General features: G+C 40.0%; 2 protein-coding genes across 3 annotated transcripts; both read right to left on the reverse strand.

The window, feature by feature from the left end:
• Positions 1-1,485: 1,485 nt before the first annotated feature.
• LOC110043074 (uncharacterized) lies at positions 1,486-11,091 on the reverse strand. 2 transcript variants are annotated; one of them, XM_020748487.2, is made up of 8 exons: positions 10,920-11,091; positions 10,066-10,263; positions 9,152-9,271; positions 7,530-7,706; positions 6,252-6,383; positions 4,998-5,255; positions 4,349-4,446; positions 1,486-3,622 (listed from the first exon to the last, which is right to left on the reverse strand). In XM_020748487.2, the coding sequence occupies exons 1-8, from the start codon at positions 11,046-11,048 to the stop codon at positions 3,397-3,399; spliced, it is 1,338 nt and encodes a 445-aa protein (XP_020604146.1). In that variant the 5' UTR covers positions 11,049-11,091; the 3' UTR covers positions 1,486-3,396. The 2 variants fall into 2 exon arrangements, with proteins under 2 accessions (XP_020604146.1, XP_020604147.1); XM_020748488.2 differs by having other exon boundaries at positions 10,066-10,259; positions 10,920-11,021.
• A 581-nt stretch (positions 11,092-11,672) lies between these two features.
• LOC110043075 (cell division cycle protein 123 homolog) lies at positions 11,673-13,204 on the reverse strand. The gene has a single exon (XM_020748489.2). It carries the CDS (start codon positions 13,005-13,007, stop codon positions 11,991-11,993), a length of 1,017 nt encoding a protein of 338 aa, XP_020604148.1. The 5' UTR covers positions 13,008-13,204; the 3' UTR covers positions 11,673-11,990.
• Positions 13,205-13,228: the final 24 nt, after the last annotated feature.

The following is a 13,228-nucleotide window of genomic DNA, read 5'->3' on the forward strand; positions in this document are numbered from 1 at the left end:
TTGCGTCGTTATGTTGATAACCCAGATTTCTTCTCTACAAGCGCTTAACTGCCCCAACATCCATCAAAATGCTCGAAAGAAACTCGCATTTCTCCGTCGTGATTTCCTGTTTGTCGAGAAGCCTTCTTCCTCATTGCAGACAACGCTAGAAATTCCAAGACGTGTTAGTCGTGACGTGACAATGCCAGGCACCAGCAAGTGCCCTTGGAGATGGGCCCTAGATGACAACCCAAATCGTGTTCCGCGATTCCTGACCAAGGCCGTTTGTTCTTTTTGTGAGCATTACTGTCGCCCAGTGTTATTTCACCACAGAGGCCTGGTGCAGAGGTGTGACGTCAAAACAGGGGAAATAGTGTGGAAATGGGTTCAAGTCAAACTTCCGGTGGCTTTCGTTTACGGTTCCGAATCCTGAACGAAGACGATCCATAACCGACCTCTTTTATGGCTGCTTTTGCGTGGGGCGCGCTAATATTGGCAGCTAAACGACGAACCATACGTGGACTGGTCCATTCTAATTCCTTAGCGCAAGGATTCGACTTTGAATATGTATGAAGATAAAAACGATATGAACCTCGTCCAAAAGAATCGCTCGCTGTTCATTTTTAGCATGATTTTGGCCATATATCTTCTGCAGGACGGTTTTTTCTGTCCTCAATTCCCTTATTGTGACACCCACATGATATTTCGCATTTTCACTTTTTGTTCACAGTCACGCGTCGTGCATTCCGCAAACATTTGGATTTGAGTTTCATCTGAGGTCATTACCATGTGCGTTTAGTAGAAAACTAGCCTTCGTCAGCTTCGTGCTGGTTGCCCCATCTTTTATTTTTTTTCTGCTACAGACCCAGCTAGGCCGAAACAGCTATGAGCGGTTGTATTTTTGGCTTTCAGTTTGGACTGCCACGTTAAGTTTTATACGTAATACAATAGCTTTGCTGAATTGCTATTTAATAAGAACAGAATGATGTATTTTCTGTGCTGTCTTTGGAACAATATATATATTTTTGGAGTTATCATCCCCACTTTCATTCTTAGATTTTTTGTAGCTCTTTGCACAGTCAGATTTTTGAGTCAAATCTATTTTCTTTTTATTTTAAAACAGTAAGCTGAATAAGCCGTTCTCCCTTTTAGTTCCTCTGAAAAAATGCTTCACAACGGAGTGTTTCGATATATACAGTTCAACACTAATTTGACCTCGCCCATTGTCACATCTCGAAGGAACCTTCTGCATTATACGAATTATCTTGTTATTTCCACTTTCCACTTTATCGTTGACTAGTAGCGCGCAGTACTTAATGGTTAGGTCGCGAAACCAGTACAACAGGCCCATAACTCCACGCGCACCGAGCTCAGACCAAAGAGGGCCAGCATTGTGAATTATTTTAGTCACCGTTTGCTAATCAAGTGCCAACAAGTGGATATCTATTGATTGCTGAAAGAAAACTTCTGTCGTTAAGCGGCGGTGAAGAGCAAACAACGCTGCAGTTTGCAATAAATAAGTCTTAATAAATTTAATGCCAGCTTGTGAAAACGGTTACAATATTCCTAACGTTAGACCCAGTTCATAATTCCTAGTCTGGGATATATTCCTACATTTTCATTAGGCCTGTTTTATGCATCGCATAGCCTTCAAATTCGAATAGATTTGAATCTATTTTCACGGACCACTTGATACGTCCTCGAAAATTGTTTTGATTAAAAAAATCCGACTATGATTCGGTGTCTGAAGCTGAGCTCGCATATTTTGGATACAATTCGATATAACAGCCAACGAACCGTGTTAAATAGTTTAAATTGGACGATGATATAAATTATGGCCCGCAGGCCCTACATTGCCGCGGTGGTAAGCTTCCACACCCAGTGTAATGATGCTAACTGTCAGGAGAACTTCACAGCGGTCAAACCAAAAATCAAACACCACTTCCGGTTTTTAACTTGCCTGGATTTTTGTAAGGGTTTGAAGGGAAAATGTGAGAGCCAGATTTTTGTAAGAGTCGTTGAAAAACGAGCACAGGTAAGTCAAGTTACAAGCTGTTAAACTAGCTGGATGACAATTATTCAATTTTCCATGCACATGCCCGCATAAGGCCTGACTTTTCAGAGGCTGTGGGCGCTTTCCATTCAACCAAAAATCCCGAAATCTTCGAAACGGGGACAAATGGTACAGACATTTCCTAGGAAGGGTTCCAGAAAATCCGGAAATTGTTAAATTTCCGAAAAGCGAACCATTCAACCGAAAAATCCTGAAATTCCAGAACGAAAATCAAATGGAACAGAAATTTTTTTTTCGAAAATTTGGGTACACCTCGCGAGGTTGTCCTCTTTTTCGGAAATTACTTAAATTCGCAACTTTCTATTCAGCGCGAGTTCTTTTGGCCACGATCACCGCGATCATCCATACAAAGATGACGGCGACGCGTATTCGAAAATGGATTAGTATTTTACTTGCCACTTGTCTGTCGATGAATACTACCAAGAGATAAATTCGTCAAGAAAGCGTTTAATTCCAACAAAAATAGTGCCCCCGCGGTGAACTTGTTTGTTTTGCATAGGTTGGCTAAGAAATGTACAGAGATTTATAACGCATGCAGAGGCGTTGTACCGCTCATTAAACCCTTTGTTTTGCGACGTTTTCGCTGCCGTTGTGGTTTCTGTGAAGTCCCTGCTGTCATGGGCTATAAAAAGTCGCCGTGTCGACGGATCAGTGTTCTGTGAGCTACTATATTTGCGATTTAACTTAGAAGTCCCTGAAAAATTCCAAGCGCACAAAGTGCGGCTTATCGTTTTCCACTCTGGTGCATAAACCGGAAAATTCTGTTCCATTCGTCCCATGCAGAAAATTTCCGGAAATTCACACCGAAATTTTTGGTCGAATGGAAAGCGCCCTGTGTTACCTTAGGCATTCAAGGCCTGTATGTGGAAGATTCAGAAAATAATGACGTTATCTTGGGGGCTACGCACGCGCAGTTCGCTTGACCGTTGTGAACAAAGGGACTGGATGTGCGGTTTTAAACTCTTAGCGAACAGTTAAATTTTAGGCGATTTCTCAGCTACAGTTTGAGGTAGCTCATAGTAAATGACTAAAAAATTATATCCATGGAGAAAATATTTAAATTCGAGAGAGAGATATCGAGGATATCGAGGTTCAATTGTCAGTAAATTTTGCGGATCTTGAGTGTCAGTTCATAACTACCTCTTGACCGCCACCTGTCAAAGACAGCGTCATAACTTCCGGAATACAAGTACGTCTGATGTGATTCTTTGTTTCGGAAGACTCTCGTGTGCTCGTGCTTTTCATTGACTGGATAATATAAATCGCAAACTTGACGAGTGCTTCGACGAAAATTTGCCAAAACCGACACAGCCGGCAAAGCGACCAGATTCCAATTTGGCTTGTCATCCCTTCACGCATAACACTTGTTTTAGCGTGTGAGCAACGTCTACCAAGTCACTCTGTGCCGCCATGACGTCATCGATATCCTTATACGCCATTGGTGTTTCGTCAATGACGTCAGCGTCCTTACGACACTCCACGCCTTGTGTCGCATTCACGTGATCATCAATTGTAAACATTTTCTTGGCTTTGGTTCGAGACATGCTTCTTCCTGCACCGTGGCTACAACTGCGGAGAAATTAAATAGAATCATTTAGACCGAGCATAACAAACAGTGCTGCATTTGAGTGGTCACATACGAAGGTTTCATCCGTAGACGAAAAAGATACTGGTCACCTATTTGAACTCCTACGCTGGAAAAATCTAGCTCGCTAACAGCAAATTCGAAGAGCTACGATCGTTTACAGGTCTGTGCACGGGTTATTTTAGGACTATCTAAGTTCTAAATTTGAAAAGCGATAAACCGCATATAACCTGAGGGACTCCGAGAATAAACTCAATGTTCCATTGCCGCGCACAAACTATTACAAAAATAGCTTTAGCTATGGTGTCGCCATTCTTTGGAACAGTCTTCCTTGTGACTATGGGGAGCAGAGACCCTTGGGCAATTCAAACGTCTACTCAAATAAGTTCTGTAAGGCACGGCATTCGTGGAAAGCAACTTTTCTTGTATTTTTCTGTGTAATTTAATATTATCTATCTATGTAAAAAGTTGAAACCACCTCTTACCGCATAATAAAAAATAACATGCAGTTAAAAGCACCGAACATTTAGTGAGCCCGGAGTCTTCAGGAAAGGGTTTACACTGGTTTGCTGGAACCAATGGCGTGGCTGACGTCACACGAGCTGACGTCACAAGTGCAATTTCTGATTGAAGGATAAGAATCGGAACCTCTTCGGGTTTACGACGATTTGCTGTGAAATTTCACTGTTTTCCGAAACTTCAAAACATACCTGTGAAAAGCTTCAGGATTTCCTTTGCCCTTGACAATGAACGACCGTGCTCCCATGGATCCCGGTATGATTCCTAACTCTCCGTGACGAGCAGAAACCTGACGGTTAAGGGAAATTCAAAACAATCGTCCTTCGCTATTTTCCATTTCTAAATCGGCAATAACGACAATAACGTCCGTATGGCGGGAAAACTAAAAGTTCGCATACTTGAATACTTATCTGCGGGACATTATCTGATTTGAGGAACGATGTTAGCTCCTGCCGTTGTCCATAAGCGTGCGCGTTACCTTCAAGTTCAAAGGGAAAATTATTCTGATTTTTGGACTAAAATAGCTAATTTATCTGACAACTGGCCTTCATATTTTATGAACGATACTCAGCGGAGCAGCGCCTCGTTCATTATCCGATCTCAGAAAACTCAGGCTCGTTGTCTCATTAAGGGACTCGAGACGAAAACTGAAAGGTCTGAATACGCAAAATTAGAAAACTTGGGGTCTCGCTTGAGATACATCTAAATACTCGACGCCAGATTCCTTTTGCGTGCAAACAAGAACTATCACTTGCGATGCAGTTCTACCAGGGCACACTTAAATTCATTGAGACTAGCAACATCGCTACATCCTTCACTTGAGCATTACAACTAACTTACTGCTCCTTTCCTCGTTAGAAACACGTCTTTTCCGAAATGCGTTTCCACCTTGACGTAGTTGTGATGACAATTGACAGCCTTGCTCGATGGATCCACATCAAATGGCGGCATATCTGCACATTCATGCGCCGCTCTGAGTACACTGGACATCATTATGTTGCGGTTGACACGAGCAAATTTTTGCGCCCATGTCACTGCAAATACGTAGTCTTCAAAGTTCTTTGAGCCCTCACTGAGGTATGCTAGATCTTTTTCAACCTGGGAAGGGTAAAATGAAACAAACCATACAAATTTCTCGCCTTCAAAAGTCATCAAAAGTTTTAATAACCCCTATTTATTTTTTTTCCTTGCACATTTTTATCCTTGCACTCCATATTCAAGTCACGTGGTACATCTATACATGACAGTTATCACGAGACAATCCTCTTTAGTATAATGCCAATAGCATTCAGTCACCAATGCCGTTCTCTGATTGGCTACGCTAATCACTATCTATTCTGTTTTAGTAGAATTCTACTATGTAGGATACTAATGCGAATGCTACAATCTGATTGGCTAAGCCATTGCACACTATCGGCCATTAGTGTGCAGTGGCTTGGTGTGGTCGACAAAATTGCAACGTTTCCTTGTTTCTCCGAAGTTTTGAAAGAACATTTAGAAATAAATAGATACTCAAATTCCTGAGAAGACTAAAAGGAGGACATTTACGGTTTCTTGAATTAAAAAAGCTCGAAATTTTTGAAAGAAGCTGATAAGCGCGCGTACACAACTGCAAATGCCAAATTGACAATTCAGTCCGCGCGAACTCTCCAAAGCGTGAAGTTTAATACTGAGACCAGAAATAATTGGAATCGTTATTTGAAGGAAAGTCTAGTTAGAATTCTACTAAAACAATTACATTATTTGCTCTCGATTTCTACGAGGTGATAGTTGATTCGGTCCTCGGCCTCATCAACTATCACTTCATAGAATTGTTTAGTAGATAGTGAGTAACCTAGCAGTGTACCGTTGTGAACAAAATGGCGGCCCCCCAGGCCCTCTCTTTGCAATGCTGCTACAAATATTTGTAGGTTGGACAAATTAGAAACATTTTGCACAATTTGACTAACTTTGCCCCGTAACAGAGCCACAAAACTGCGAAATACGTTGCACGAAACGTTACATGCAAACCATCAACCTTTTAGACAAATGTCATAGTTATTGTACCTTCCACATTATAACAGTGAGATATTAGTTTTGAAAAAGTGCTTATACCTTTACTTGTTTGTCTAGTTTCAGCATGTCATTCTTGGCAAGCTCAATGTACACTGTTCCAATCCTATTCCCTGGCCCACGTGACCCTGAATGCAGCATGAACCACACCCTGTCCTCCTCGTCAAGACACATCTTAAAGAGAATTAAAAACAGTTGAGATAAATTTCAAAGAAAAAATGCCAGTCCTAAAAGAGTGACAGTTTTCACTTTCTAGGGAGATCCTATCATTGACGACATACTGTTTTACTGTTCTGTTGGGTGTCTTGTGAGCTACTGTATCTCGCATAATTTCACTGAAGCATCATTCAGAACTCATCAGCAATATTATTCACATGCCAGCTGCTTTACTGCAAGGAAACCTAATCATCATAATGTGTGCTTCCAGAAAATACCCACACCCCCACCCAAAGGAGGATTATTAGGAAGTTTAAACAAACCACAACAGCAACTGCAATGACAACCTCACTAAACAAAAGGTTTAATAAGCAGAACAATTGTTATGCAGTGTGTTATAAATTATTCTACATTTCATAACCGTCCTCGGCAAAACAACAACGTGAAATGACCAAATTTTGCATATCTTGAAGAACATGAACCACAATGGCTAATTTTTTTGTATTTTCTTATGGAATTGATCACTGGCATTACATCTTTAGCTTGAGTAGGGATTAAGACCACTTGAAGTAGTGAGCAGATCTAGATAATTCCATGGTAAACTATAAAATCATTTTTTTCCAGGTGTCGTCCCTGGCATCACCATCGTCATTTCTTAAGCTCTCTGTTGGAAATTCCAAGGAGGAGGGGGGTAGCAAGAGCCAAAATTTTCAAAGGAAACTGTGAATCAAAACTGGAATTTCCAGGGGGATAGGGTGGGGGGTTCAAACCAAAACATCCTTAGTGGGAGGGGTATAGATATTTTCTGGAACAAAACAATGTTGACAGCAACATTTAACAATTATTCCATGAAACCGCGTTGGATATGAAGTGATAAATAACCAACGAGCGCGTAGCGCGAGTTGGTTATGATCACTTCATATCCAACAAGGTCGAATGGAATAATTGTTTTAGTATATTCTTAATCGGGTTTTTGCCGCCGATTTTTATTTCAACAATTTTACAGAGCGGAAAATTTTTAAACTTGGCGCACTGTTTTCCATATAAGGTAAAACTCCGACTAATGGCTCATAGTCGGAGTTTTTGAGCCAATCAGAGAGCTAGAAATGCAATAGTCGGAGCTGAGAATATACTAATGTATATTAACCCAAACGACATAATTACCTCAATGAAGTGATTTCCTGTGCCTAGAGTTCCAAGATGATTAGCATTGTTCTTTGCCTTGGCCATGGGTTGTCGACTACAGATGTATTCATATTCTTTCTCTAGTTTATTCCACTCTGTCACAACAGAGTCTGGAATGCCGCTTGCCTTCCAGGCTCCAAGATCGCCTTTGCCACCCTGAGGTCAAAATTAAGAGTTAGAAGTTTTAACCCTGAGTTAAACCACCAGTCTTTGTCATGCTAATGCGACACATAACCCCAGTGAAAGGGAGTAGAGCACAGCTGCTGAACAAAGTTTTATTCAGGGAACAGCCAAATCTTTTTCTATTATTTTATATACTATGTTTGACAGAAAAAGGAACCCTTTAATCTACCTTTCATGGAAAATGAATGGATAAACCTTTCACATATCTTGAAAAACACTGCATCCATTTCCTACACCATTAAAAGCCCTTTTAAATACCAATGTATGTTTTAATTTTCCCTACCCTTCTCTATAGCAGGGTTTAGATCTTTTCTTATCCTTTGTAGTCCCTTTCATGCTTTGACTCCTTCTCCACAAATTTTGTAGACAATTTTGAAAATGCAGGGTCATGGAAGGTGGGTAATTTATGTCACCATTAGATGAAAATGCATACAAAGGAGATTGAACTGTTGCAAAAATGATTACAATCAAACATTGTGGCTGAAACAACAAGCAGTAGCAAATGTGTTACACAAACAGCAATGGACAAACTTCATTCAAATGATGCAAATGGAGGCAGCGCGGTCAATTACATGTAGTTTGGACACAGGACTTGAAATGCGGAGGTCTGGGATTTAAGTCCCATTCTGACCACTGGCTGATGTTGTCCTCAGTAGTCCCAAGTTCAACTCCTCGGCCGTGCTTGTAAATAGCTAACTGGTCCGCCTCCTACTAGTTGAGATTTTTAACCATGTTATGTTCCTTTGACATTGTATTTGTTTCATCATTTGTTTCCATTGGCACTTACAAACACCTTTGGGGGAGTGGTCAATTAAGAATTTTTTTTTTAATCCAACAATCATTAAAATTTTGACTGGCAGAAAAAAAATTCTACTACACAATTCTGGACTCTACATTAAAGTCAAAGTAACTCTCTTTAGAAATTCTTTGGACTCACAGACAACTTTTTCATCTAAAATACACCAAATTTGGTGAATTTGTAACCCCTGCTATACTTAAATCATTTTGTTCTCAGCCCATTTGTATACCTCCAGCCTCTCCCCCTAAAAAAACCTTTCAGGTGGAGCCTCTCTACATGATCCATTACAGGAAATACAGCTCATCATTTGCCAACTTGACAGTGTGTGGACATTGTTAAGAGAAATAAGATGTTGATCATAAAAATGAGTAGTTCCAAAAGTTATCCATACCTCCCCCACAGAAGGGATTTTTTAAAAGATGCCCCTCATCCCTCTGGAAATTTCACTAATTAGGCATCATACATGACAATCTTTAATTTTTTGGTCTTACAGAATCCCCAAACCCCCAGGAAATTGTAATCCCTTCTGTGGAGGGAGTATGGAAATTTTCTGGAACTGCACAATGTATCAAGAATGACAATAAAGGAAATATGATAATATATGTATTTTACAATGCACCTGATTGGTTCGTCCATGTGGTACAGCTTGTTCAATGGCTCTTCGAAGGTTCTTCAGTGAATCTGGCAGATGTTCTGCTGACATTGTTGTCCTAACTGCCATCATTCCACATCCAATGTCCTTTAGTTAAAAAGTGAACGAAAAGCTAAATTTGATCTGTCCTTGAGAAGTGTGTGCTCCTTTAAATGATTGCCAAACATTTCTTTTAAAACTTTATTTCTCATCACAGCTTCTGCTTGGCAAAATTTATGCAAGTATAATCCTTTAAAGGAAACTTAACAAAACTATTATCATCTTATGCAACATTTCATGTCCACAATTTCTAAACAATAACTTTGGTCCTTTATGGGTCAACAAAGATTTCCCAACAATGGAGGCCTGAGAATGTGAAGCAAAGAAGTGGAAGGTGTCACACTCGATGGAGAGATGCTGTGGAACGTGATGCTAAACTAGGATGAAATGGAATGGAATGGAATGGAATGGATCAAGATCTTGAGTCCATGGCAGCATACAGGGCACAATGGCGGGACATGTACTCGCACTATTGGTGTCATAACACCATGTTGTGATGATGATGATGACTTTGGTCCTTTATAATTAAACATGACAAACATGTACCATGCAAATAAGTTTCTGGCCATGACTGGATGGAAGAGCTTCAGAATACAAAGATGGCTTTTAATTTTTTGCATTTATTGATAGAATACCCTCAATAAATCTGTTTTATTAGCCAAAGGATATGTTTAAAAGATCTTCGATCACTGGGTTCTACTTTCTCAGCCTCATTTTGTACATCTACTATGACTTGAGGAGTCTGAGGATTTGTCCCTAACTGACTAACATCCTGTATAACCATACAGTCCAGATAGAAACCTAAAGCTTGTATATCATTGTTCATTAAAGTTCGTACTTACCACCCCAACTGCGGCAGGAATAATTGCATCAACTGTAGCAACGACACAACCAACACATGCACCCTTCCCAAGATGCATATCAGGCATGGCTGCCACATGCGAGTGGATGATTGGCAACTTCGCCAAAGACAGCAGTTGATCTGTGGCATCTTTTTCAACAGGAACACCCTTTACCCATGCTTTAACAGGTACACCTTTCTACCAAACAAAGTACTTTAATACTTAGAAAGCGTTAAACCAACTAAGGAAAGTGGCAAATACACATTATATTATTCCTTCAATATCATGGGTGAAAAATTACTCCTTAATTTTGGCACAAAGTTTCAGTGTTAATTTATAATTTCACATGTGGAATTACAAAACTGCCATCAACAAAAGCCCTTCGTCAATTATGTTTAGAGCAACTGTGCTAGCCGCAATGGCCATAAATAGGGTATCAAATTTTTAGTCAGGTCATGAATAGGAAAGGGAAAATAGCAGATTATGGTCATAAATGGGGCAAGGGTTTTGGGAAGCGCGCCGCACACCGCCATCCAATTTTTCAGGGGTCCCCCCCCCCCCCCCCCCCGCCAGGGGCCCAGGGACTTTGCTCTGACAAGTAAGTCTTTCACAGAGATTTGTCCATAAAGTGAGTACTAACAAACGGGGTATTTCAGGATTTATACGTAAGTTTGCCGTAATTATGACGGATACAAATGTATTACAATGCCTCTGCAGTGCCCTATTGGAAGTGACAGCTTAATCGTTGTAAGTGAGGTTAGCTTATTGCTGTCTAGTGAAAAACGTGATATTGTTTACAAATTGAACTCACGTAAACAGCGCTACATTTTAGCTATTTTAGAACCATATCTTACGTTCTTTCCTTCGCCAAGAGTCACATAACTCAAACTCCTTCTGATCGCAATTCCTCTCCTGATCAAAGAACTCAGTTGCTTACTCTCACTTGGCAAACTGAGGAAATGAGAAACCTTCCATCGAAACATTCTGAATAGTGGAAGATGGCCAATCAGTCAGCTCCAGTCCTACTCGTTTGGAGTTACTTTAGGGGTGGCACAGAGATATGAAAATTATTTGCGAGTGATGGAAATAATATTTTAAGAAAGAGTACAGCGAGTGAGTACAATGTTGTTTTTAACACGAGAAAATAAGATTCTTATTTTCAAACCACCGTGTAATTTTCTTTTTAATGTATGGAAGAACTGACTGTCTGCACAAACAAAAGAGAAAAGATAGGAAATGACATCATCAATATCGTCACTAATGAGATGTGATTTAAATATGCCACTCAGGTCCCAGATATGGGGGCTGTAGTTTCATAGTTTTAGAGTGGTGTATTTTCCAGTAAACTATGCATTTCTATACAATAAAAAGACCTATCTGCAAAATGAATGCAAGTGAGAACTCTTGTAATTGTGAGAGAGTCATTGTGGACGAGAATAGGAGCAGGAGCATATTGTTGGATGATGGATAGAAAGCAAGAACTGAACTATCAATAACCATGAAGAGTTTCAGCTATTTCCCAAGGTATCATATAGTTAGTGGGGGAGAAGCGTTGTGTGACGACCCTAATAACAGCTGCAGAGGAGACTAATACCCTAACAAAGGAGTTTATTCTTGTGTTTAAAACATAATTTTATTTCTCTTTTCAACAGCTACAGTCTTGTCAAATGTGACAGAAGACCTTACTGGGGACATTAAGGTTTGCAGTATTGGACAAAATTTATTTTTCATGCAATGTTTCAGTAATTTTTATCAAGAATTACAGTATTCAAGCATTTGTGAAACTTTCAGGATGCCTCACCAGTACATGTATATTACATGACCTCTCTTGTTAAAAGCTTAATTTAAATGATGCGCAAATGAAATCTACATGACATTCTTTTCAGTCTAGACTGTGCAGTAGTACATTTTTCCATTTTCCACTTTCATTGGTCCTCATCTGATTCATCGCCAGAACGTCCAATCAAATTTCTTAAATTCAGAAGATCAACTAATTTATTGATGTCATTGCCACAGGCTAAATCAACAATGTCAGTCGGCATTCTGCTTAAGTGAGATGCATTAGGCTGCACCCCTCCTGCACTTGTTACGTACTTAAACACACCTTTAAACTCATCATCATTATCACTGACGGACATGGAAGGATCGCTGAGTTCATCCCATGTGAAAAACAAGGGGTCTGTTTGAGCCCCAAATGGATTAAAATCAATCAGTAAAACCTTCTGACCTGCAGATCTGTACACATCAAATGTGTAAGAACTGTCAGGAAATTTATAAGCAATTTTGCCCTTGAAAAAGTTTGCTATATCACTACAAATATCCTGTTCAGTTTGTTCAATGAATTCATAACAGCTTGCAATGTCTCTTTGGGAGATCGCAATCAGCTTGTGGTCTTTCACAAAACACCGGAATTCCATTCCTGGATTGATATCCTTCCATTTCCGAAGTACAAGCTCAAAGCCATTCTCCAACGCTCCTTCTCCATCTTCACAGTGCTTGAAAGTTTCAAAGAGTGTTCTGCATATGTTATCAGAGCTCTTGAGTAGAAGATAGATGTCATTTGGACACTTGCATTTCAGTGTTCCATCACAAGAAATCCAAGAAGCGTCCAGTGGAGAGCTCCAGTTCAATTTAGGGAAGACAGCCCCGTCTAATTCAATTATAGCTTCTTTGATTGCAGAATCAATTTCATTGAATTCGGGAGTTGTGATCGTGTGTTCGTTTGGATCTTCGTCCAAAGCCTGCCATTCTTCGGAGTCGCTCTCGATTTCTTCGTCTGAATCTCTCGTGACGACAGGTTGACCAGGCAAAACAACGTTATCAGCCTTTAAATAATCAACAAACTCCTTCGAAAGAGGAATTACCCGACTTCTGATCGTAATGTTCTTGAACTTGGGGTACCACACTGAAAAATTACAGCTCAACACGTGTTCTCGTTTCATTTTCGCGTTCAAAGCTAAGACGGAAGAAGAAGTTCTTTCACTTCCTTCCCGCTATAGTTAAAAACGGAAAGCAAATCTTCCCGTATAAACTCTTTCGATTGCAAGGATTTAAGAATACTTTTGCAAGCTCTTCACCGGCGAAAGAAGTAGAAATCTTACATCACCCAATTCAAGCTCGAGTGATTATCGATTTTCCGATTATTTTTCGAGAAGCGATTGAT

This window comes from Orbicella faveolata, unplaced genomic scaffold (assembly GCF_042242905.1).
Source record: "Orbicella faveolata isolate gen_17 unplaced genomic scaffold, um_ofav_v1 contig_35, whole genome shotgun sequence".
NCBI lineage: Eukaryota > Metazoa > Cnidaria > Anthozoa > Scleractinia > Merulinidae > Orbicella > Orbicella faveolata.